General features: G+C 37.6%; 1 protein-coding gene across 1 annotated transcript in view; it reads right to left on the reverse strand.

Annotated features, from left to right (window-relative positions):
* plcg1 (phospholipase C, gamma 1) overlaps positions 1-27,998 on the reverse strand; it is a 201,168-nt gene that overhangs the window by 18,195 nt on the left and 154,975 nt on the right. The window contains exons 18-27 of the mRNA XM_051932817.1: positions 12,656-12,775; positions 12,128-12,308; positions 11,877-11,954; positions 9,758-9,861; positions 9,327-9,420; positions 9,118-9,187; positions 5,561-5,724; positions 5,340-5,436; positions 3,353-3,577; positions 224-372 (exon numbers count right to left, since the gene is read on the reverse strand). Of these exons, the coding sequence (XP_051788777.1) occupies positions 224-372; positions 3,353-3,577; positions 5,340-5,436; positions 5,561-5,724; positions 9,118-9,187; positions 9,327-9,420; positions 9,758-9,861; positions 11,877-11,954; positions 12,128-12,308; positions 12,656-12,775 (1,282 nt within the window). The remainder of the gene's footprint in view (positions 1-223; positions 373-3,352; positions 3,578-5,339; positions 5,437-5,560; positions 5,725-9,117; positions 9,188-9,326; positions 9,421-9,757; positions 9,862-11,876; positions 11,955-12,127; positions 12,309-12,655; positions 12,776-27,998) is intronic.

The raw sequence follows: 27,998 nt of genomic DNA on the forward strand, positions 1-27,998 counted from the left end.
CGTTAACTATAATAACCTTGCATAGAACCACAGGTTAATAGCTATAATCAGTTTTTAAAAGCAAAAAGATGCAAACATACACTATGAATTTCAGTGTTCATAATAGCAGAACTTTGCACACATTTCCCATTAAGAGATGTTGGCCTTTGAACAACAGCTTGGATGTGGCCAAAATATTAACAGTGTGGCCCTGATACACTCACACATCAGCTAACATTGATACCTCAATCTGGACAGTAATGGGCTCCACTCCTCTAAGAGATGTCCGGTCATAGGGGTCAAAACTCTCCTCCCGCATTATAGATGGTTGAAGGACATAGCCACATTTTCCATTCAACATGAACAAGGCTTGGTTCATTTGCATCGGCTTGTCTGTGGGGAGAGAACAGATGTATGTTATTAATGGAAGTTAGTCAAGAGCCTAAGGCACATGTTTACTTCACCTGTTCAAGCTATTAGCTGTAAGAGTTTGCAGCATCTGAAGTGAAACATGTTTGGGCCTGGTCTATTCTTAGACGAGAGGGGAAAATTAAGCTGTTTCTTTATAGTTGTGCTGATACAACAGTAGGCAGGGAAGCACTGCTTCCTCACCTGCAATTGTGGAAACTTTGTCTCTGTACTTAAAATCTATTAGCTTTCATTTTAAACTGGGCTATTAACAGCATATGCACCATCATGTTAAGATCACTTTTCTCTTATAGTAGTTTGTTCTTGGGTTTTCTAGGATCTTTCCCTCACTTTTTTCTAATCTTAACCTCAGTGTAACAAGGCCCTAAGGCTAAAATAAAATTATTGCCTTGGGGTCCTGATGTTAAGGTCACCTTTCTCTTATAGTAGTTTCTCTCTGTTTTTCTAAGATCTTCCCCTCTCTCTTTTTCTAATCTTAACCTCAGTGTAACAAGGCCATTAGGCTATATTTTTATATGATATATATATATATATATATATATATATATATATATATATATATATATATATATATATATATATATATATATATATATATATATACGCATACACACACACACACAGTGGAACCTCGGGTCAGAAACGTCTCGGACCACGTACAAATTGGGTTACGACTAAAAAGTTTGCCAAACTTTTGCATCTGTTCACGACCACACACTCAGGTGACGAACAAGCCAGTTACCCTTCCTATAGAGAGCTGGCCAGAGAGTTGGCCGAGTCTTGGCTATCAAATAAGAACGCCATCAACAGACACTTGGACATAAATCCAGCATATGCAAACTTAAGAAGAACATGTTCACAATAAATAAACTGTACACCCAATACCCCCCCCCACCACCACGTAATGTTTTGCTATATATTGCCTTTGATTCTACTTTATGAACGTGATTAATTTTTTCTCCCTTTGTGGATCTCCAGCTGCAAATATATTATATTATATTATATATATATATATATACAGGTACTTGTCGACTTACGACCGCGATTGGTTCCGACTGACTGGTTGTAAGTTGATCTGGACGTAAGTCGGCCTATGTTAATTTAAGGTAAGAATATTAGACTGGGTAATAATATTGTAATCATCTTAAAGTAATATTTTATCAACATACAGCATACTACAGTACAATTTGTTTAATATGTGGAAAACGTACAAAACAAGAAATACTGTACTGTACATTTAATTCCTGGCACCACTGGTGCTTGGCTGCGGGTTGTCGATATCGGCTTCATCAGATCAGGCGAGGCTGCGGACGGGGTGATGGGAGGAGTTGCTCTTTTCATAAACATAGTGAGCTTCGTCTGAATTTTGGTTTTTTTTTCTCTTCATAAATTTCGCAATAAGGATGAAATGTGTTGCGTGCCATCCGTTCAATCCTCGCAAATCGTTCAATATTTGGGTCAATTTTTTCAAAATGAGCGAGGAGTTTATTCAGTAGAGATAAATCTTCTGACAATCCCTTTGTGGTGAACATTCTTTGTGGCACCTCCTCCTCTTCGTCTTACTCCAATTCTCTTGTTTCTTCTTCCGCCACTCTTTCTTCTTCCAATTCTATCAGCTCTTCATTCATAAGTTCACCTGATTCCCGGTCTAGCAACTCCTCGACATCTTCCATTTCACATTCCAATGAAAGGTCTTTTGACAGTTTCACTATTTCTTCACGAATCTCATCAAGTTCTTGTTCACTGTTAAATCCAGCAAAAGTATTTACATAACGCTTAACATACTTCTTCCATACGCCATTCATACACTGTGAGTCGACATTTCTTGCGGGGAGGGCTTCTGTTTTCTCTGATCTGAGTTCACCTCTGTTATAGCGCGTCTTTATTTGAAAAGAGCAGTGTCAGATCGGGGCGAGCGTGAACGCTAACTTTGACAAGCACTATAAATTTACAGCGGTTGTTACAGACGTAAATCAAATGTATGTTTTTATTGTATAATATTAACAATAACACCAGCTCTCTACTCAAAGCAGTAAACTCGAGAAGCTGCTAGCATCGAACCCAGAAGCTCTTGATTGGGAGTCAGCAGTTGTGTGTGGGAACTGTTAACATTTGAATGTGATGATTGTATATAAAACTTGTGCACGAACGAGACTGGGATAACTGTGGATGTGGATGTGAGTGGTGTGTGTGACTGAGAATGACTGGTGTGAAGCCTGAAGTCCAAATATCAAATAAACACTTTCACAAGTACAAGTATAACAGAACAAGTGCGCTTTTATTTAAGAAGAAAAAAGAAAGCAGGTTGCGGTAAGCAGTTGATGCGACTGCTTGCGTAGTGCAATCCTAAGAACTGCCCAATCAAGAGCTTCTGGGTTTGATGCTGGCAGCTTCTCAAGTTTGCCGTTTTGAGTAGAAAGCTGCTATTAGTGTTAATATTATAGGGTTATATGTTAGGGTTATATTATTATCGAAAATTGCCGTAACTTGCATAGGTCGTATGTCGACGAGTACCTGTATATATATATATATATATATATATATAAGTGTGTGAGTTAATGTTTTGTGGCTAATTTACTTTTTCTTTTCATCTTTGTACTGGACAGAGCTGGAATAACGTATCAAATTACAGCTACAGAGTACAGGCCAGGTGAAGAGAAGTAAGCACCCTCCATGAAACACTCAACACATTACAAAAGTAGTAACGAGGAAGATATACAGAAGAAAAATGAAAAAGCTTTAAATATGAAGACCAATTTATATTTTAGCTGTCAACATTTTTACAAGAAAACAAAAATATTTGTGTCTCAAATTAACCTTGATGTTAGTCATTTCCAGTATGGTCTTCCAACAAGCAGTGTAAACCAACACACACGCTAGTAACAAATGTAAAATATGAAATTCTCAACAGACAGAAAAGGGAAATGCAGGGACTTGGATTTACCTGGAGTTTGGAAGTTGAGAGCTACCAACTGGCTCCCACACAGCCACATCGGTAGGGGGTCATAATTGGAAGAATCCAGCCGTTGACCCTTAGGATAGATGCGGGAGAGCTGAAGGCGGTTATACTGCAAGAATTTTTTGCCTTTGATTTTATTCACATATTTCTCTGCTTTGGTCTCAGGGAAAGAAGACATGTCTCTATAGCAAGCTCGTTCTGTGCCAATTTCTACAAAGACAAAAGTTGGAGGGGAAAAAAAAAAGAAAAAAGTTAAATGTGAATAACATTTAGCATAATCTCAAACAGTGAGGGGCAGACTTCCTTCTCAAAACAGGTTATATTTTATCAATTCATTAAAACGGAATTTCTTCACTGCTCGTTGTTAAGAAATGGAAATCCCTGTGTTTAATACATTTTTTTGCCTTAGATCATTTTTTCTGGTCATGGCTCTTTAATATATCAAAAGCCAAATTTACAAGCTTTGTTTTCATGTGTGTGTTTTTATTTAACATCTTTGATTGAAAAAAAAATTTATTTGTTTTGTCCATTCTTAAGTGTATCATGCCACCATTTTAGAATTCCAGCGGGTAATGGGTTCCTAGGGAGCGCTTCCCAGAAGGCATCACAATTTGCATCATGAAGACTTATTATTGAACTCTAGCCTAACAGCATTACTCTTTTGTCCAAGATTAAGGATTTGACTATGAAGTTTAATGCTTCAGGTTCTACCTTTCTGGTAATGATTAAAAGCTTTGCATGTCTTGATTCAACTCTCAGTCTTAGCATTTTGGCTCCAATTGAATTATAATTGTTAACAACTCCTGACAATTCTTGACTGACTATTGTAACGGTTATACCCTATGGTTTGTGTTGGCAATCCATAATTTATTTAGAATTTTAAAACCTGTTTGTAATAGTTTCTGTCTTGAAAATCATGTGCCATCTCCTGGTCTGTTGCTAATAACATTAAGCTGTTGCTCTCCTTCATTTTGACATATTGAAAGGCCGCTGGACCACTGGAAATTAAAAGGCAGGTGGACAGCATCCATGCTGCAGATCATCCAAGCAGTTTTAAGTGTTTTGTTTGGTATAACACTCACTTGCTTTAACAGTTAGAACTAACTTTAACTCTTTTTTGTTGTCTTTCTTTAAGTGAAATGTCTTGCGTCTGTAAATGTTTTTATTTTTTTAAATCTTTAGTTCACTAATTTTTTCAAGTTATTCCTTCTACTCTTATTTGCATTTACACCAGAGTTTCCATATCACACTAAAGCAACTGTTAAGAAGGAATTCAAAATTTTAATGCGCCGCAAATCAATAAGGCTGAAAATTTCATAAACAAAATGTGTGGAATTTATAAGGTAACGAATACTCCATTCTTCTTTTTCACATTTCCTTGTCATCCTCTTTAATAAAACCCCTGTGTGCATCCAGAGTCCATGTTTGTGTGTCTTCTGGTGAAGTGCTCATGCGCGGGGCACGGTGCGCTGCCTTCAAAGGCCGCCTGACGCATCACACAAGACAGAGAGGGCGGGACCTATTAAATATCGTGCGACAGATCCAATCGGATTTCGGTAAATGAGGTAAGACCTAAAACAGAAAACACGAATAATCCAATCAGGTACTAAGACACGGAGACCAGCTTCCCCATTGTTGTGCAAGTGTTCACTCTGAGGATGTCAGATTTGCGATTAAGAAAGCTTGGCCCGGTAAAGTGTAAAGCAGATTTATTTTCGCGCACATTACATTAGTTGCTGGGGAGAATCTGCTGATTGCCCACTGTTGTGACAGAAAATTAAACGCATATTACGGACAGCAAAGCCAGTATTACTGTCAGAGAAAATTACAGGCATTTTACGGAAAAAATTTAATGAGGTAAAATGTCCCTTGCCATTTAATATAGACTGTTCCTACTAATGTTTATGGACTACTGTTCTAGCAGCCGTTATTGTAACGGGCTTAATGACTAGTATTATAATAAAATACTTACTGTCCTCATCAAAAGGTACTGGTCGACAGTAGATGACCAAGTCTGAGAGTTCCAGGGCAATTTTCTTCCTTCTTTCCATCATTTTCCCTTCAGATAGCTGAAAGTTACCAAAGAGCACATTACACAAATGAAAAGTTGGTGTTTCGAAAGAGAAAATCTGTCTTAACCGTCATATTCTTAGAACACTTTGGAAAAGGGCAGAAAAAAATATTTGGACTCACTCGGGCATCAGCAGTCAGGGCAACTTCACGAATCTTCAGCACCCAGTCATGGAGTTCTTCCTGTGAGTCAGCAGCGATGTCCAACGTCTGTCCTCCTCTTGACATCATTCCCATGCTGATTGTAAAGACATATGGACGATTTCCCTTTCCTTCTGCATAAACAGCTGCCAAAAGAAGGACAATGGGATTGCATGGAATGCAACATGCAATGTTGGTTTACCCCTTGATGTATGATGACTTGGAGCATTCTTCCCCTCAATCATCTAAAGCCTCGTTTTCCATGTCAGACTTGTAACATCTAAAGGCATTCTAGTCTCGCAAAAGAAATTTTAAAAACTGCATTTGGCCTTGTTCGAGTCAAAGTATGTATAAACACCACATCCATGGTACGCCCCTACCTTAATGCTGGGTTGGCTCTGGGCCCCTGCAACATTAACTTGAGTTGAGCAAATTTCTTATGTTACGTACATTTATTTACTTGTGCTCCTTTATATAGCTGGATGTCTTGAATTTAAGAAATTCTGTATGGAGACTGACATTCACTTTATAATGTACGACTCCAAGCTACACTTAGATGTTTGCTCTTCTGTCTAAAACATTGAAAAAATAATTAACAGCAAAATTCCAAGAAACACTGCTCTTCACCATGTCTCTGTGAGGGGAGGTTTAATATTCTCCCATGTGGATTCAGTTCAGTTGACGAAATACTCTTAATTTACCTAGCATTAGAAATTACATTTGTGTACCCAGTATGAGCTCCTAATATGGAACACTAACTCAACAAGAGCCTGCTGTAAACTAACTCAAATAAATACATAAATAAACTGCATATATGCAGCTGTGCCCTGTTCAAGTATCTGAACAAAAAGCAAACTGCCATCTAAAGTTTCCATTTGATTCCAGGTGCTCCAGGTGAGGAAGTAATATTAATATATACACATATGTATACATACATACATACATATACACACACACACACACAACCAGTCAAAGGTCTTAGAACACTTCAGTTTTCCCATTTTTCTTCAAATTTAATCAGCTAAAATGTAAAAAGGTGAAAAGGTAAGCAGTAAACCTCCACTGGTTTAAATTTAAAGTTTAGGTTAGCAAAAACTGAAAAAAAAAGAAATTTCAGTACATTACAAATGGACTTTCTTCTGGGAAGAACTAATGTTCTGTAGCAATTAAATTAAGTCTTGCAAATTGAAGCAAACAATTTGCACAATGTCCCAGCATCTGTTGATTATTTAAAATAATCTGTCTGTCTTAAATCAGAGTTGTAACAGCCTGTGCTACTACACCCTCTGAAGTATTACTAAGAAAATATTACACTGTAGAAAGTTATAAATTCCAGTGATAATGGCAAGAAAACAGCAATTAACAAATGAAATGAGACAGACCATTATTATCCTTAGACGTATAGGCCTTTCATTTAGAAAAATTGCAAAAAAAATCAATGTCAGTGAGTTCGGAGTCCTACACAGTCCAAAGGCAATTGGAAACTGAAAGAAACTCTGATAGGAAAAGATCTGGCAGACACAAAGTCACAACCCAATCAGAATTCAAGTTTCTGAGGGTCACCAGCTTGCGTGATAGGCACCTCACTGTAGAACAGCTTCAAGCACAGCTTAACAGTGTTCAAAAAAAGTAAGTCTCAGCTGCTACTGTGAACAGGAGTCTTTGTGCTGCAGGTTTGACAGGGTGAGTGGTAGTAAGAAAGCTGTTCCTTAAAAGGCAAAATAAGGCCTTGAAATATCGGCTGTGGACAACTGCAGACTGGAAGAAAGTCTTATGGACCGATGAATAAAAACTTGAAATCTTCGGTTCATCACGCAGGGTTATTTGTATGCAGTTAAGCTGGTGAAAGGATGGTTCCTCGGTGTGTGACACCAACTATCAAAAATAGAGGACGACGTGGGATGGTCTGGGGTTCTTTTGCTGGAGGCAGAGCTGGTGACTTGTACAGAGTGACTGGCATTCTAAATCAAAAGGGTTACCACAGTGTGGCTGTTATATCAGCAAAAGGTGGCTACTTTGGTGAATCAAAAACTTGAATAAAACTATGTATGCTTAATAACTTTTTTTGCCATTGTTTATTTATTCTATAACTTGAATTCATGAAATATTAAGGCATTAAACTGTGTGCATTTATATATAAACCTCTGTCAGTATTAAGATATTCTATTATTAGTCAAACATGAAAATAGGACTTTCAGTGTATTTTGTACATTTAACAATGAATTTTAACTTATACTTTAGTGTAATTTTCTCAAACCAGATTTACCTATTTCAAGGTCTTTATTATATTATCCTGTAATATAGTACAGTAGAGAACAAACTACCAAGACATAGAGTTGAAGCAGAAACCTTAACCTTTAAGACAACTCTGGATGAGATATTGAGACAGAGTAGCTTAGCTAAACAAATGGGCTTGATGGACTGAATGGCCTTGTCTCGTTTGTCAAATTTCAAAATTACATCATGCCATTTAGTACTTAACACAAAAATCTGAAAGATCTAAACAGGTCTATCAACAATGAATCAATGAATAGGATGTTTTTGAGTGGAATTAGAAAAAGCTTGCAGTGGACCAAAATTGTTTATTTATTATGGCCTGACAAAGTATCGTAGATAACAAAAGTACGAGCTCTATAGCCATTGCCCATTTTTATATTTGACACAGATTATAGGCCTTAATAAAACAGAAACATTGTTAAAGACACTGGGAATGATTTGATGGAATTTTTTTCAAGCACTGGGAGACACAAGGGAACTTTGGGACACACAGTATGAAGTGTTTAACTATTAACTAAAAACTGTTGATGTCTACCACACTCTAAATATTCTGAAGAAACAAAAAGACCAAGTCATTAGTTCACGTGGTAGAAACAGTGACTGCATCACCACTACTGTCACAATCACCTGTTATTTCTGATCATATATGGTGTGTTGGGAGTATTTTTTCCATTCTCTTTCCTATTTTATTATCTTCTCATAACCTGTCTAATTGTGTTATCCAATCATCAGATGCTGCCCCACAGTTTAGCAAGAGTCAATCTGGTGGCATACAAGACACCATCCTACCAAATAGCAAAAGGTTGCATTAACATCACTATGAAAACTTTACTTAAAATTAAACAATTTAATAAATGAAAGACTGCGGTGGGCTGGCGTCCTGCCCGGGCTTTGTTTCCTGCCTTGTGCCCTGTGTTGGCTGAGATTGGCTCCAGCAGACCCCCGTGACCCTGTAGTTAGGATATAGCGGGTTGGATAATGGATGGATGGATAAATGAAAGAATAAAGATTTGGCTTTACAAGTAATTTCAGGCTACGAATTAAAATTGTCTTAATTACCATTCTTGTCAGTTTCTGGTTTGCACATTCAACATCTGCCATTTGGAAAAATATGCCAATGAAATACTCTTTTTTTAGGAGAGTCATTCATGTTGGTAACAGTTCCCCACTTCATTTCTATTACTTTTTGGCAACCAAAGAACAGCCAAATCTTTGAAGAGGAATCCTGAGACTAATGCTGAAATACTAAGAGCACTACATACCGACATGACATGAAGGCACATCTAAACTTCCCCCAAGGAGATCGCCGAGTGGGCTGTTCTCAGTCAGAGACTGTAGAAGAAGAAGAAGAAGAAAAAAAAAAAAAGACTCCATTTAACATACAGAATTGCCTACAATGATCTGTGTCACACAAATTTTTAATGTTCCCAGTTTTTTTTTTAGTTCTTCACAATTAATAAAATACACATACAGGTCTTTCAGGTTCCACTGCGGTGGGACTAATCTCCTCCACGTAATTGGCAGGGAAAAAGAGCTGCTTCTTTCCTCCATAGTCCCCCTTCCACCTGTAGAAATAAAATGGCAACTTATGTTTGTAGCCTTTAAAAACCAAAATGTGCTCAAAGAAGTCTAAGACAAAACAGCTTGCTTGATCTTTGCCAAGGTCATTCTCACATAGAAATGTTTGTTATTTGTACTGAGCTTTTCACAATATTCCATTTAATTATCTCTGCTTTGGTTCACAATAATGTAGGAATACCGCAGCTGATTATTTGTTAGACAACTGCATATCCTAATCAATTCTGGATATCAAAATCAAATACTAGTCCTCCAGTTTGACAAAATACCATCACACCATAATTTACCAGGGTATAGATGATGTTTCAGTTCTCCAACACTTACCATCCTCCTTCTAGCTTCTCAACATTCTGGATGATAGCATTTTTGCAAAATGAAAGCTCATCTTCCATCTGAGCCTTGTATTCATACAAGGCCTTCACTGTACACTGCACAAAAAAAAAAGATACAGTGGGACAAAATGAACCTGACAGAGGTCTGCTAGGAATGCACAATTTTAGATGACAATTAACAGAGAGAAAAGGATACTGTCGACAAGACTGGAAATTCAGTTAATCCTATTCAAGCATACATACGTTCTTTAAACCAGGCCACTGATTACTGTACAATCAAAAAACTTCATATCTCTGCTTCGACTTTAAAGATTATTTAGACAATGGCATATAGTAGCTGCCTTGTATTTGCTTCATACAAAAACAACCATATTTGTGTCGAGGTCAGCTCCTTTAATTGTTTTACCCTTGCTCAACAGTCCACAGTGAAGGTGAAACATTTTCATTAAACTCCAGGGTGAATGCCACTTTACAATACCAGCAGATTTGGCCTGGTAAGGAAAATTTAACTGAGTTACATTTTCAGAAAAACATGTATACATTCCTAAGATTTCATTTACTCAAAGTATACAGTATCATCGCATTAATAATCTAAATCTCATTTTTTCAAAAGATTAAACAAACCTTTCAAGAGCATGTCTCTGGCATCTTGCAAATGTGAAAATTCAAGTTTTACAAATCACACACATGCATATAGAGGAAACACACTGAAGGTACATGAAAGGCAAGAGATAGCAAATATTTTAAAATTATTCTATTAGCTGTCTTCAACAGGTAGCATGGCTAGTAACAATATAAAGCAGAAATCACTCAATGCTGTAGTTACTAAAATGCAATTAATTCAATATGAAACAAATCTCTCAGAACAACACAACAAAACCTAAAAAATACTGAAAAATGTGGAACAACGTGGGTAAGTGATGCCATCTTGCGGAGCTTAGTCTGCAAGTGGATTACTAAATAGGGTAGACGTTTTTCTGTAGTCAGCCTTCTTTCCACAGTTCTGACCCTTGCTGCAGGGCTTATTTGTAATTCTTCCTCCATTTTTAGCAAGGTTGGGAGTGTTTATGGGTGTGTGTGTTCTGCCATATAGTGACATCTCATCTGGAGCTATTCCTATCCTATCAGCCTATTGTTCTCAGGGTAAGTAACCTAGAATAAATAACAAAAAAAAAAAATCTATGGATGGATGTATAATTTGCAGATGTTTTATAATTAACCTTTCATTGTTTGGCAGCAGAGAAGCTTTAATTCAAAATTTCGATGACCAAGGATATATGAATTCTAAAAATACATGAAATAAAATAAACATCCTATATATATTTCTTTGTACTTGTGTCACTCTCTGTGACTTTTAGACATTGTGAATGCAGATGGCGCAGTGACCTGGCTGAAGTGGTTGGTGGTGCATTTGCTCAATTTGAAGGAGGTATAACAGAGGGGCAGTGGAAGGCTGATTGTCAAAGCAATATGTTTTCCCTTATGGAGCATATTGCCCATCCCTCTGGTGTCACTCCAGTTTATATTACCACAGCTGCATGGGAAGTGTAGTTGGAATAGGAAACGCTATTGGGGAACTATGGGATGCCACTGGAGAAACCTCATGGCAGATTGCTTCCATTCCCTTGTCAGTCTGACACAGAAATCCTTCTGGAATATGCTTCTGAAGTTTCATAAGTACTTCTAGCATTACTCCTCAGTTAATTAAAAAATATTCCTGGGTCCAGTTTAAAAAGAAGTTCACCCTCTTTAGATGAGTGATCTTGGAATCAGGAGGGAAATATGGACAAAGGCCTGTACTCGACAAGGGTCAGGTGTTTATTTTGATTGTCCATAGTGTGGCACACTTTCACAAATAAAAGATAGTTCTTTGTACTCGAGGATTGGTCTCATCAGTTGTGTCTCAGGTCAAGTGTGGAATTTGCCTAGTGCCATTATAACATAATTGCAATTACTGTACAGAGTAGTGGTCTCTTAAGTGAAAGTACACTTAGTTAGAGTAATAGAAAAAAAAACTAAAGAAAACTGGAATCACTTCTAAATATAAGAGGAAAGCACCAACAATTTAAATAAAAAGGTATTCTTAATAGACAAATAGACACTAAGTTCACCTTAAACGGGGCTATTTCGTTTACTTCTACATAAAATCCTGGATGGCGTCCTTCATACAAAGAGCCATAATCTGGTTCCTGGAGGGGAAAAAAGGAATAGTTTCAGTTAATGAAATATCGGATATTAAAAAAAATCAAACCAACTTAGTCCATATGTAGGAGGTATGAGAGGTTTCAATCATTATGAAATGTTAAGATAATGAACTTTTAATAATTCTGATCCAAACATAAACCCTAACGACTACACTTACTGCTGTTCCAATTTTCTCTAGCGTCTCTTCATTTATCGGGTAGCGCAGTTTCATTTTTCTGTACAGCGGATGCTTCTCATGGTAACTAATAAGGTCCACCAGACTATCAAACTCAGAGTTGCCCAGGGTAACAATCTGGCCTTCCTGTTTCACACGGCAGTGTTTAATCTTTCCCTCCGCTCTGAAAAGGAAACAAACATCAGCACAGGTAATGGGATAAATATTAGGCAGAAATTAATGGTACTACTTTGTATTTATTGATGCAAATGAAAACAACACAACTGCAGACCCTGCAGGGTTGAAGTAGCCATCCATAAACTGACCATATAGAGTAAAAATGGTGTCTTAAAAGTCATTTTCATTACTCAGCAAAGCAATAACCAACAAAAGCCCTCAGAGAAATCCTTCTAAACACTCTGTGATCTTCTCCTCCTTTCCATCATTCAAGTCTTGCTTGTAACTTTTTCACCCCAAGGGGCACAAATCGGGACATTGGGTTGTCTAAACAATTTCCTTATTGTTCCTTACCTAAAAGAGATGGCGTACGTGTTTGGTTCGGTCCGTTTGCGTACTAGAAAAGCTCCGTCTCGGGGAACTCTCATCAGCATGTTTTCTGCTTGGTTTCTTGGCAAATTTGCATGATACCACCTGCGGTAAAATAGATAAGAGCATGTGCAGACAGTCAGAGAGAGAAAAAGAGATTCTAAACATATACTATGTTCAAATCCTAGTCTGATTACAGTATTATTGAGTTTGTATGTTCTGCCTTTGAGTGTGCATACTCTGGTTTTCCTTCCCACATTTCACGAAAATGGAAGTGTCCAGCGATGAAAAAGCATCACCTTGACAGTTATTCCTGGTGGCCCAACTCTTCTGGAACAGGTTTCTGCCCTTGCCCCCCCCCCAAATTATATTAGGTAGATGGCTAAGGCTATGTCCACAATACTATGTTTCCATTTAAAAAGGGTGCTTTTAAGACAGAGATCTCTTTTCATACTAGCATTTTCACATCATTTATAAAAGGATGTCGTCCAGACACACTAAAACAACACAAACACAAAATATGATGCAGATGTTCACCTACACTGGGCATATACTTATCAGCAGAAAAATCCTTGAAAAGGTAGTAACAGCGCTGGGCACAGGTTTGATCACAAAGCTGCAGTGGCCAGTACACTTTCTGCCTTTTGCGCACATATATCACATTCAAGCAGCAGAAAACACAATTTAGTTGAGTAGAGGTAAGCAACACATCTATAGAGAGCAACTCTTTTATGTCACTTTGTGCTGGTATATGTTTATCTTTCATGAATGGCGACCAATAAAGGAATGAGACGTTGTTATGAGCAAAATCCAGTCAGGGACTGGCCACATAATAATAATGTACAAATCAGTCTGTCTGTGTTTTTGAAAAACTACGGCCACAACACTAAGGCTGCATTTTTAGGAATATATGGCTCTGGAGTTCATTTTTGGGTCAATGAAAGGTTGAAAGCGGAGACCAGAAATTGGTCTCATCTGAGACTGACCTGGAACAGACAGACGAAAGCACAGATTTCCCGGGAAAAGCCAAGAGTGACAATGGGAAGGAATGTGCAAGTGATTCAGGTCACGATAGCTCATCGATTCCAGAAGATTATCTTAAACTGAAAATGGCCTTGCCTTCTGCATTGTCATTTACTCCTCGCGAGCATCGACTTTAACTGGGCTTGCCACTTCACCCACAGAGCACAAAGACCAAAACAATCTGTCTGAACTGAATGTAATGCTCGCCACAATGGTCACCAACATAAAGGTGCTCAAGAAGGATATAAAGAAAGAAATAAATTATATTAGGAAGGAAATAAAAGACATACACAAGACAAACAAGAAGCTGCTGCAGGATATTAGAGACAAGGAGAAACATGTAAATAATCGCTTTGAGGCAGCCTTCAAAGGTATGCTAGAAAAAATTGAGGAACAAATTCAGGAAAATGCGTCTAAGTCTGAGAATAAGCAGAACACTTGGTGCTCAGTTGGAAGACGTTAAGCAAACGTTCACGACTCAAACTGAAATAGCCGAACAACTGGCATCTACCACTGAGAGAAAAGCAACGGCTGAAAATTCAGAATGCAAAATACTCGGAGACAGACTTGCTGGAAGATGGATGTAGAAGGAATAATATTAGAATCGAAAGCCTCCCTGAGAATTGTGAAAGTCCAAACCCAGTGAAATTTGTAGCTGAACTATTCTCTAAAATAATTGCAGAGGACTTCAAAACAGACACAGAGATAGAAGCAGCTTACCGCATATGGGGATCAAATACCTCTAAACCTAGGACTCTTATTGTGTGTATCGAAAAAATTACAATCTAAATTACATATGATGTTATTTCTCAGACAAAAAACATTTCAAAATAACCACATTCTTATTTTCCCTGATTTTTCACCCTCAACAGCTGCTAAACGTGCCGCTGTTTACAACATTAAACAGCGCTTATGGAAAGCTAAGATCAGATACAGCCTCTTGTATCTTGCCAAACTGAAAGTGGACATTTAAGGCAAGCACTACATCGTTTACCTTTATGGAGGAAGTAGAAAAAGAGCTAAGAAAACTGATCCTGACACTTTTTTGAAACTATGATTGTGAGTTGCATCCTGCCACGGAATGGCAAAGAACATCGTACCAGCTGTTTGGTCCACTTGCAATGATACTGGTAACGTAATTATACATCCTTTTCCCTTCTCTGGCACTTTTTGTTTATGCTTTAACTACAATTATATGCATATACAGTACTGTGCAAAAGTTTTAGGTAGGTGTGAAAAAATGCTGTAAAGAAAGAATGCTTTCAAAAATGGAAGTGCTAATCATTTATTTTCATCAATCAACAAAATGCAGTGAATGAACAAAAGAGAAATCTAAATCAAATCAATATTTGGTGTGACCACCCTTTGCCTTCAAAACAGCATCAATTCTTCTAGGTACACTTGCACACAGTTTTTGAAGGATCTCGGCTGGTAGGTTGTTCCAAACATCTTGGAGAACTAACCACAGATCTTCTGTGGATGTAGGCTTACTCACATCTTTCTGTCTCTTCATGTAATCCCAGACACACCCGATAATGTTGAGATCAGGGCTCTGTGGGGGCCATACCATCACTTCCAGGACTTCTTGTTCTTCTTTACGCTGAAGATAGATCTTAATGACTTTGGCTGTATGTTTGGGGTCGTTGTCCTGCTGCAGAATAAATTTGGGGCCAATCATACGCCTCCCTGATGGTATTGCATGACGGATAAGTATCTGCCTATATTTCTCAGCATTGAGAACACCATTAATCCTGACCAAATCTCCAACTCCATTTGCAGAAATGCAGCCCCAAACGTTCAAGGAACCTCCACCATGCTTCACTGTTGCCTGCAGACACTCATTATAGTACCGCTCTCCAGCCCTTCGACAAACAAACTGCCTTCTGCTACAGCCAAATATTTGAAATTTTGACTCATCAGTCCAGAGCACCTGCTGCCATTTTTCTGCACCGCAGTTCCTATGTTTCCGTGCATACTTGAGTCGCATGGCCTTGTTTCCACGTCGGATGTATGGCTTTTTGGCTGCAACTCTTCAATGAAAATAACTTCTGGCCAGACTTCTCCGGACAGTAGATGGATGTACCTGAGTCCCACTGGTTTCTGTCAGTTCTGAGCTGATGGCGCTGCTGGACATCTTCCGATTTCGAAGGGTAATAAGCTTGATGTGTCTTTCATCTGCTGCACTAAGTTTCCTTGGCCGACCACTGCGTCTACGATCCTCAATGTTGCCCGTTTCTTTGTGCTTCTTCAAAAGAGCTTGAACAGCACATCTTGAAACCCCAGTCTGCTTTGAAATCTTTGTCTGGGAGAGACCTTGCTGATGCAGTATAACTACCTTGTGTCTTGCTGCTGTGCTTAATCTTGCCATGACATGAAACTGTCTTCCACAACCTCACCTTGGTAGTAGAGTTTGGCTGTTCCTCACCCAGTTTTAAGCCTCCTACACAGCTGTTTCTGTTTCACTTAATGACTGTGTTTCAACCTACATGTGACATTGATGATCATTAGCACCTGTTTGATATAATTGGTTGATCATACACCTGACTATAACCCTACAAAATCCCTGACTTTGTGCTAGTGTACTTATAAGAATTGATGCTGGTTTGAAGGCAAAAGGTAGTAACACCAAATAATTGATTTGATTTTTCTTTTGTTCGCTCACTTTGCATTTTGTAAATTGATAACAATAATTATTTATATTTCTGAAAGCATTCTTTGTTTACAGCATTTTTCACACCTGCCTAAAACCTTTGCACAGTACTGTATGTATGTGTACATTTTTTTTTTTAAAGGAGACTGTTTAACATCATACCCTTGGTTTAATGTATTAGGGCTTACTATGCTTATCCAGGGCTACATTTTAACATCATTCTCTGGGTTTACTATCTCAAGGCAGGGGGACTGGGGGGGAAGAAAGAGAGCAAGCTATTTCTAATCTATCCTTGAATCCTTACAAGTGCCAACGTAATAATAGGCTTCATGGCAAAAACTCCTGGGAAAATTGGAAATTAATGTCAAAGCTGTCTTATTTTCAGTTAAGACTACAAAATGACAAGAAAAGTTCAGAAGCAATGTCTCCATGACCAAACTGTTAACTTTGTGAGCTGGAATGTTAAAGGTCTGAATCACAAATTAAAGAGAAAGAAAGTATTCTCTCACCTAGCAGTTCGAAATGCTTAAATAGTATTTTTACAGGAGACTCACTTATTAAGCAAGGATCAGTTTCGGCTGCAGGGAGACTGGACTGTCCAAATATTCCATTCCAGCTTTACAAAGAAAACTAGGTGTGGGAATTCTTATATACAGAACAGTCTCATTTGCAGTATCAGATGGAATATCTGATCCTGAATGGAGATATGTGATTGTCATGGATAATTTATTTAACTGTACAATGATTCTGATAAATATCTATGCATCCAATGTGGATGATAAGGACTTCATCCAAAATGTGTTTGCATCCATTCCCAGTGTGAACACTCATAAAATTATAATGGCTGGGGACTTTGTGTTTTAAATCCAGACCTAGATAGATGTCATCGTCCCTATGGCAGGAGACCTAACATTGCAAAGACAATTACACAGTTTGTAACTGATCACAACTTATCAGACCCCTGGAGATTTCTAAACCCAAACTCAAGAACATATTCCTTCTACTCACCAGTGCATTATTGCTACTCAAGAACTGATTTCTTTGTATATAACAATTTCTTGTCTATGATTAAATCATGTAAGTACGACACTATTGTTATGTCCAACCATGCCCCTTTTAATCTTGGAGCTAAAATCATTATGCCCCACATACTTATGTCGCAGATGGTGTCTTAACCCACTTTTATTAGCACACGAGAACTGTACAGAATTTATAACCAAACAAATAGATTTTTTTTTAGAGACAAATATATCCTCAGAGGTTTCTGTAGGAATACTCTGGGAAACCCTGAAGGTTTTCTTAAGAGGAGAGATTATCTCATATCTTTGCCACACAAATAAATTGGAAACCAAGAAGGTATCAGAGCTAATCAGCGAAATTACTAAAATAGATCAAGAACATGCCAGGTGTCCAAGTGAGGCACTTCATAGGAAAAGACAGGCTCTACATTCAGAACTCAACCTCTTAACAACTAAAGAAACTGAACAACTCATATTTAAATCAAGACAACATTACTATGAACATGGACAGAAAGGTAATAAGATCTTAGCTCAACAAATCCACAACGACAACATTTATTTATATAGCAAATTTTCCTACAAACAATGTAGCTCAAAATGCTTGACATAAGTAGGAAGTGCAATCCCAGCAATCACCAACATAGACATAGACAAAATCATTGACCATAAAAATATAATGCACACATTTGGAGACTACTATAAGTCCTTATATTCTACTGAGTTTAAAGAAGACAAGACGCAATCTAATGCATTTCTGGATGCATTACATACAGTATACCACAAACAGATACTCTCAGTGCAGAGGACTTGGATAAATCTCTGGCACTATCAGAGATGCTATAAACTCACTTTAGAGTGGGAAAGCAGCAGGCCCTGATGGCTACCCTGGCAAATTTTTTAAAAAAAATTCTTAGCTCAACAAGCTCCCCTTTTATTAGCAACTTTTACAGAAGCTAGAGACAATAAAATTCTACCTCAAACTTTTCACCAAACATCAATTACCATCTTTCCAAAACAAAATAAGGACTTATTACAATGTGCATCATACAGACCAATTTCACTTCTAAATAATGATGTTAAGATATTCTCCAAAGTCCTAGCTAGAAGTATTGAGAAAGTGCTTCCTTCAGTAATATCACAAGACCAAACTGGATTTATTAAAGGCAGACACTTAGCTTCCAATCTTCAAATCCTATTTAATGTAATATATTCACCCAGAAAGTCTAACACCCCAGAGATATTATCAAAATTGGATGCAGAAAAAGCACTTGAAATGGTTGAATGGAGCTACCTTTTCACTACATTGGAGAAATTTGGGTTTAGCCCGAACATTTGTGCATGGATCAAACTTCTGTATACCAGTCCAGAAGCTTCAGTTTGTATTAACAACATTAATTCAGACTGCTTTAAACTAGAACCTAGTATGCCCCTTGTCACCCCTACTTTTTACAATCGACATTGAGCCACTGGCAGTTCACTGACGAAATGCTTAGGAGATAATGGGGATTATTATAGAAGGACTTGAACAGAAAATGTCTCTATATGCAGATGATATGGTACTGTATACATCAGATCTACAAAATACTGTGCCTTCAGTCCTAACAACACTAACAGAATTTCAAAAGACTTCTGGTCTCAGAATTAACTTAAAATAAAAGTGTGCTCTTTCCAGTGAATTCTCAAGCACTCAATATTGGATTGCAGATCATCACAGATCAGTTTAAAAACCTAGAAGTTAACATCACAAGTAAACATAAAGCTCTTTATCAACAAAATTTTGCCGTCTGTATAGAAAAAAATGATCAAGAATTGCATAGATGGTCTATCCTTCATCTCACTTTACCTGGAAGAATTAACATTGTTAAGATGAATATCCTTCCTAAGTCTTTTATTTATTTAAAAACATTACAATATACAGTACATCAATAAATAATTTTTTAAAGAAATTACAGTAGATTCAACCATAACCTCATTTATTTGGAATTCAAAATATCCACATATCCAAAGGGCGCCCCAACAAAGCCCTATGGCGGAAGGTGGTATGGCTCTACCTAACTTTCAATTTTATTAATGGGCAGCAAATATACAAGCTATAAAAATCTGGACATGGACACAAATAGATGAACATACACAGGTTTGGTTCGGAATAGAAATAAAATCCTGCAGTACTTCTTTATATTTCTTGCTTTGTACCCCAACAAGTACAAGTCATCGCCAATATACTAACAACCCAGTTGTGCTTCACTCACTCAGAATATGGAACCAATGTAGGAAGTATTTTAAGATAGAGAAGCTTTTATTTGTGGCATCTCTGCGCGAGAACCACCTTTTTCCACTCTCTCAAAAAACATTCGGGATTAAATCACTTAGAGATCTATACATAGACAACATTTTTGCATCCTACAAATAATTACACTCCAAATTTAACTTTCCAGCAACACATTTCTTTCACTACCTTCAAATTAGAAACTTTGTTAAACAAAACCTGTCCAATTTTCCTCACCGCCCACCTACTTCTATGCTGAAAAAAAATACTGATCTGTCTTGAGGACTCGGACAGCATCTCTGTAATATATAAAACCATTTTACAGTCCCTCCCTTTCAAACAACCAAGAGTACAGTAGGAAAAAGATCCCTAACTCAACATCTCAGAAAAGGAGTGCAAGGTAGCAATGCACACAATTTACTTGAGCTCCAAATGCACAATGCATACAATTATTCAACTTAAAATTATATATCGGGCACATCTTGTCTCATTTAAAATTGTCCAAAATGTTTCCAGGGTAAGACCCAACCTGCGAATGTTGCAATCAAGTTCCAGCCTCACTGGGCCACACGTTTTGGGCGTGCACCAAATGAACATCATTCTGGACCAAAATCTTTAAATGCCTTTCAGACATCCTAATCGATGAACAGCTGTGTTTGGTGTACTTCCAGATGGGCTTAAAGTAGAGAAGGACAAACAAACTGTAATTGCCTTTAATACACTACTGGCATGTAGATCTATCTTGCTCAACTGGAAGAATCCTAACTCTCCTGTATTAAGTCAGTGGTTAACTGATGTTATATGCTATTTGAAATTGGAAAAAAAAATCAAATTCTCACTTAGAGGATCTGTACAAAACTTTTTCAAAACATGGCAGGAACTAATCAATAACATTTTAGAATAAGCATTTGAATTGAGAAAGCTGATTCTCTCCCCTCTTTTTTTTCCTTTTTTTGCTAATTTTATTTTTTAAATTTATTAATTTATCTATTTACTTATTTTTACTAGCTTAACGTTTTACTCTGCTGGCCTAGCTCTCTCTTGCATGGGTGGGGGTTGATTTGTTTTGAACCAAGTCTGGTAAAACTTGACTTATTTGTATGGAATGTTACTTGTTATTAAAATCAATAAAATCCAAAAAGAAAGCAGAGACTAATTTTTGCATTTTTAAGCAAAAATGCAGTAGTCTGGACAAGGCCTAATATAGGTAGTGAGTTGTGAGGAAGTTCACCAGAAAATAATCAGAAAACGGTTACAAATACCCTGTGTTTAAACTCTGCTTCACATTAAAAAGCCAAACCAAACATGCGACCTTTAATTTGTACAGAGCTTTTCTACAGTATGGTACTTCCCAATTTACTTAGTAAGTATGATTTATAAGCAGAGGCAAGTTAAGAAATCTGGTCAGGATCATTTAGTGGATCAGAGGCAGGAAATGAAAAGGCTACATTGTGGTTTGTTGTTCTTTTTTTTTTTTTAGCTATTACGCCACTCATTTATAAAGGCCATCTGCATTCCCCCATAGAGCTAATGCACACATACTAAATGACAAACTGTTCAATTAATAATATTATTATTAAGAGGGGAATAGTCTGAGACACACCAGACATTAAAGAAAAATGATCCAGTTTCAGCAGGTTTTCATATCACTGGCTATTGAGAACAAACACACTTCCATTCCATATTCCAACATTTCTTACTACTCTGCTCTCACTACATGCATATATCCATATACCAGAGTTCAAACCACTCTATGCATGTAACTCCACTAAATGGTCCAGCCTTAACAACAACAGGATTTAATTTCTAGCATATCGACTCAACTCTGCGTGTTGCCAACAAAACACAAATTACAATTGCTTGCTAACTCAAACACACGGCGAGATAATTAGAGGAAGCCTGAAGCCCCAGCCCTTCACACTACAAAGGCATGGCTCTCTATGACGGCTTTGAAGCATATTGGCCACAACACCTAATGCTGGAGTCTTTTCAGATGCGACAGCTGCACTCACATTTCATCGCCATGGTGCTCCAAAGTGACAGACATAGTGACAACTTTGGCCTAAGCTGCCTTGCCCACTACCTTTAGATCCAATTTTAGGCCTTTATATGCATCAAGCACCCTGCCGTTCTTTGATTAGAGACACATTTGTTCTTGCTTTGGAGTGAAAAGTCGGTAAACTAGACTGAACTAATTTATACTGTTATCATTAAAGAATAGTCTAATGCTGGCTGCCATTACCTAAAAATTTTAACACATTTCAGGCAGTAAAATAAGACCAGAAGACAAATGGAGCTGGGTACTGATCCACCAATAAATAAATAAATAAATAAATGGGCAGCATGGTGGCGCAGTGGTAGTGCTGTTGCCTCGCAGTAAGGAGACCTGGTTTAGCTTCCCGGGTCCTTCCTGTGTGGAGTTTGCATGTTCTCCCCGTGTCTGCCTGGGTTTCCTCCCACAGTCCAAAGACATGCAGGTTAGGTACATCGGTGATCCTAAATTGTCCCTAGTGTGTGCTTGGTGTGTGGGTGTGTGTGTGTGCCCTGCCTGGGGTTTGTTCCCTGCCTTCTGCCCTGTGTTGGCTGGGATTGGCTCCAGCAGACCCTGTAGTTAGGATATAGCAGGTTGGATACTGGATGGATGGATGGATGGATAGATAGATAAAGCAAGTCGCACTAACTTAGAAGTTTAACATACTGCACCCAGGGTCATTTCTACATATAAGCATGCAAAGTGACCACGAGGTGCTGCACAGCTGCCCTGTTGCTAGGTTGGGGTGAAATTGGTTGGAGTTTGAGGCCCCAACTTGGCTGTTGGTGGCTCATTGGTTGCCAGCTTTTGCACACACACAAGCCACCTCTATTACTTAATACAAAATCAGGGCAAGTTGTGGACTAATAGTCACCAGAGATGTCAAACTAAACAACTGCCTGAACCCCCCACCCCACTAAAAGATGATGTAAATGTAGTTTGAAACTGAAAATCGCTGGAAAAGTTCTATAGTAAGATGGTGGATTTACCCGACCATAAAAATTCCCTACACATAACCCACAATGACTAACTTTTAAAAAGCAAAGTCAAAATAGCAAAGAAAAAAATCACTGGTGTATAAACGTTCATACACAATACAAAACAAAAAGCAGGACTGGTGGCTAATACACTGTCACAGGAATATCTGAGAAAACCTCTTATGAGTAATTTGAGAGTGCAAACCACCAAACCTGGAATAAGTGAACAAAACAAGGCACTTTAGACAATAGCATAGTTTTTTTTTTTAACTTATTTTTTTTGCTTTTGTACATTTCATTTTGTTTTATTTGATTATACAGTATCCACCATAATGTTTGGGATAGAGACATTTGTCCTTGATTTACTTGTTTTATCTGTTCCACAGTTTAAAATTACTAATCAAACAATCCGGACATGATTAAAGTGCATATTGCAAACTTTAATTTAGGGGTATCTGCATATAATTCAGCTACATCATGTAGAAATTACTTTAAAAAAAAAAAAAAAAAAACATGGTTCCCCATTTAAGGGCAGCATAATATTTGTGACATAGCAATGGCAGGTATAATAAAGCATTTAAAGGGATTTAAATCAGGTGACTGGCTTGGCCTTTCAAGAATTTTTTGTTTTTTAACTTTGAAAATCTCCTGTGTCCCTTTAGATGTATGTTTGGGATCATTATCTTGTTGTAGGATGAGTTTGGAGACATTTACTGGAACTTGAGCAGATGTTACTATACACCTCAGAATTCATTGTGAAAATGCTGTCAGCAGTGACAGCATCAGTGAAGACAAGTGTGCAATTACCTGTGGCAGCCATACCTGCCCGAGCCATAACACCTCCACCATCATGTTTAACAGTTGAGGTCATATGATTTGGACCTTGTACAGTTCTTTTTGGTCACCACACTCCTCTGTTGCCATCACTCTGATATTGGTTCATCTTTGTCTGATCTGTCCACAAGACCTTTTTTCAGAATTCTGCAGGCTCTTTAAGTAATGTTTTTGCAAAATGCAATCTGGTCATCTTGTATTTCAGTTCATGACGTCTTCTGCAGATAGTAGTCTCTGACACATCCACATCTGCCTCCTGAAGACTGTTCCTGATCTGTCGCACAGGCGTTTGGGGCTTTTTCTTTACCATAGTTAGGATTCTTCCGCCATCACCAAAGGAGGTCTTCCTTTGCTTACCAGTCCCTTCCTGATTACTGAGCTCAGCAGTGTGTTCTTTCTTCTTAATGATATTCCAGACAGTTGATTTAGGTAATCCTAAGGTTTTACTGATATTGCTAATGGCTTTATTCTTGGTCCTCAGCCTCATAATGGCTTCTTTGTCTTTCAATGGTAACTACAAATTCCAAAGGGAAGAAGCAAGCCTAGGTATGTTATGCACTAATGAAACACCTGAGTAATCATAAACCTGACACGCCAATTGTCCCAAACATTATGGTGTCCTGCAATATGGGGACCATGTAGAAAAAGTGTTGCAATTTCTGCATGCTTGAACTGAAATGCAAATACCCTTAAATGAACGTCTGCAACTTTAATCACATCTGAATTGTTTGATTTGCAGTTTTAAACTGTGGAGCAGAGGGCTAAATCAAAGAAAAATGTCTCTTTGTCCCAAACATTTTGGAAGACACTATATACATTTATACTTTTTCTTTGAAATGGTAATTTTTTCATTAACTTCTTGTAGAGCAGTTTGTGTTACAGATTTTTGCATGAAAATGTGCTAAATAAATAAAAGTTAGTAATGGGTATGGGGACACATGCTTTCAAATGCTCTCATGTCCCAGCGCATGATTTGCTTCATTGTAAGTACAGTATACAGTGTCAGTTTAGCAAAGTGTCTGCAAGATGCAATACCATCGATGTTTATTTTTGACAATTTAGTTTGCCCTGAATGAAATTTTTTTTATTTTTTTTACTTATGTTTTATGTAGCTAAAATATGAAATGACAGGACTTCATTTGGCCTACATTTGATATGTCTGATATGTTAAAAATCAGAGTATAAGGAATAGAAACCTGCACCATCCACCAGGCAACTGGGATAGTTCTGGGACTACCACTCTCAACTCATAATCAAAAGGTGCTTATTTCATAAATTGAAGTAGGAAAACATTTAAATAAAATGAAAACGTAATACCTGCCATAAACAAACAGCTATTGTGGAATTGCAATAAAAGTATACACTCTTAGTGTTTTTTTTGTAATTAGAGATCAATAAAACTTTGTGATTATAGAAAATATGACTACTGCATTTGAAAATTTTGAACTTTAAAATGTTTCAGCTTTTGATTAAAATCAAAATTCACAAAATACTTTCAAAGTTAAAATCAAAATTCAAAAAAGTCTTTCTTTCAAAGTCCTAAAAGCAAACTCCACATTTTATGAACTTCTGATCAGTGTCTTAAGACAAACAAGTGCATGTGGTTCTCGAAATTCATTCTCGAGTTATACTGTCCACAAATTTTTACCAAAGGCACACATCTTTTTAAAAAGTGGTTAAAACATTTGTGTGGGAATATCAAATCTGTAAGTCGATCTTTTTCATGAAAACAGAAACTTTTCCTTGTGTGAATAATTACAGATTGCCTTGACAAGTATTTGGCCCCAACACTATTTGCTATTTACAGCCTGGCATAAATAAGCCTGGGGGTTTTATTTTAAATAATAGACATATTCTTCACATAAAAATGCATGTATGAGCAGGTAAAAGAAAAAATAAACAAATACAAAAACAGAGCCATTACTGTTTTAGGTATTAACTCCTCCAGTCAGTATTTTGTTAAAACACCTCAAGAACTGTAACAGCCAATACCTTTTTGTATAAGTCTATCAACTTTGCACATTATAAAGAGACAACATCTGCCCTTTGCTTCATATAGAATTTTTTGGTTGGGTTCTGTTTCTTGGTAAATGGTGAAGCACTTTTGCTACATATTTTGATGAGATTAAGGTCACGACTCTGACTGAGCTATTAAAAGAGATCTACCTTCTTTTTCTTTTTCAGCCATTGCAGTGTTGTTCTGGAAGTGTGCTTTGGAATACAGGCCTGTGCAGGACTTTTTTTTTTCTTTTAGATCACTCCTACCTTTTCCCCTCAATGGCTCTGCCCTGCTACCCAGACTGAAAAACCATCAGCCCTGGCTACTGCATCCCATAACACAGCAAGGGCTGTACCACATATGCTTGCATACTAAAAGTATTGTCCTCCTCCAGTCTGTCTTTTAGTTCTTCTCCTCATATTCATGAGAAAAATATGTTTTTGTATATTATTTAAGGGATTTTTTTCCCCTATTTACCCCATAGACTGGAATTTTGAAATAAGTGACCATTTTTTTTTATGGCAGTAAGTAGACAATCAACCTCAGATGTCTTCTCCGTCACTACTGAAAGAAGACACTTGAGGGAATCACATTCAATTTGTGGGAAAAGCAGTTATGTCTTGTGAGCAGCAATTATATTAGCTCCATCACTATTATGTAGTTACCTAAGAAGGAAGTTTCACCTCTGCAAATTTGGTACCAATGAAGCAGCAAACAGTAAATGTCTCTCAACCTGTAAGTCTTGAGTCCAAATGGTCTTGTAAAAACACACACAAAACGCACACAAACACACAATAAAGAGAAGGAGATCGCTATCAAATGAATGAAAAGGAAGTTTTGCAAAAGTTTGGGTCCCAAATGACTACCACAGGAATGCAGGCTCTCCTTTGGATCATTATCCTGTTCAAACAAATGCTGCTTCTCCAGTTACAGGATTAACCTGGAATTTGGGTGTGCAGTGCTCCATTCATCTTTCCATCAGTTCTCACCAATGTTGGGGGTAATGCGTTAAAAGTAGTGTGCATTACGTAATCACATTTCTTTTTAAAGTAACAAGTAACATAACACATTGCTTATTTTGTTGAAGTAAAAATACCTGTTTTACTTTATGGAAAAAAAAAACACATATGCGCTTTTGTGTTACTACCAAAGCTTATTTCCAACACTCAAAAATAAAAACACATTACCACATAATTATGTGTATTTGTTAAAATCATGTACACATGTCCTGCAACCACATGGTAACTGCTAGTGAGGAAGAGGTTAAGAATGTGTGTAGCATGCAATTAAGTGAAAATTGGAGTGGAGAGGAGGATGCAATTACCTACAGTATCTGCTCCACAAGGCTTATTCTCACTGGACAAAGCTGGCAGCACTGTGAGGATTATGTTTTTTAATTTCTCCAGCACCTTCAATACTATCAGTCATCACTGTTAAAGGGAAAACTCAGAGATATGCAGATGGATGAGCCTACAGTGTCCTGGATAATGGACTTATCTGTTGGGCAGACCACAGTTTGTGAGATTCAAGGACCGTGTTTCTGGTATGGATGTGAGCAACACTTGAGCAACACAAAGAACAGTCCTGTCTCATTTTCTCTTCACTCTGTATACCTCCAACTACAAATATAACACCAGATCATGTCAAATGCAGAAATTCTCAGATGATTCTGCACTTATGGGGTGTATTGATAATGGGGAAGAGACAGAGTTTAGGAGTCAGGTGGAGAACATTGTTTCCTGGTGCAAAGAGAATTGTCTGCAACTTAACATAAGTAAAAGAAAGGAACTGGTTACTGACTTTAGTTACACTGAAGAGCCACTATATCTGGTCACTCCTCAGGGAGTAGACTTAGAGGTGGTGCACTCCTACAAATACTTGGGGGAACACACTAATGACAGGATGGACTGGTCTTGGAACACAGAGGAACTATATAAGAAAGGGCAGAGCAGGATCGTTTTTCTTAGAAGATTTTGCTATTTTAATGTGGGTACTGAAATCGTTCACATCTTCTTCAACTCCGACAGCCTGTGCGATTTTCTACACTGTGGTGTGCCTCGCAGATAACATCACTCCAAGAGAGGTCCACCGAATCAACAAGCTAATTAAAAGGGCAAGCTCAGTTATGGGACAAACTCTGGAACCCCTAAGGGTCATAGCAAAGGAAAAAACTATAACAAAACTGAGTGCCAATATGAAAAAGGCTGCACATTCTCTCTCTGACACACTAACACAAAGACTTTCAGACAACAAATCATTCAGCATAAGTGTATCAAAAAATGCTACGGGTCTCCTTTATACCAAAAGCAATACACTTTCATAATGCCTCACTGTGACCGTCAAGTCAGACATTTTCTTTATTTTTAATTTTCTTGCTTTTTAGTCATTCTGGTGTGTGTTTAGACCATAGTGTGGGTGTATATAGAAGCAGGTGGTCCTGATTTGCATTATTCTTAAATTAAACTATATATCTTGCCGAGTCAAAATCATTTACAGTATCTAAGGATTCAGGCTTGTAATTACAAAGG

This window comes from Erpetoichthys calabaricus, chromosome 10 (genome assembly GCF_900747795.2).
Source record: "Erpetoichthys calabaricus chromosome 10, fErpCal1.3, whole genome shotgun sequence".
NCBI classification, from domain to species: domain Eukaryota; kingdom Metazoa; phylum Chordata; class Cladistia; order Polypteriformes; family Polypteridae; genus Erpetoichthys; species Erpetoichthys calabaricus.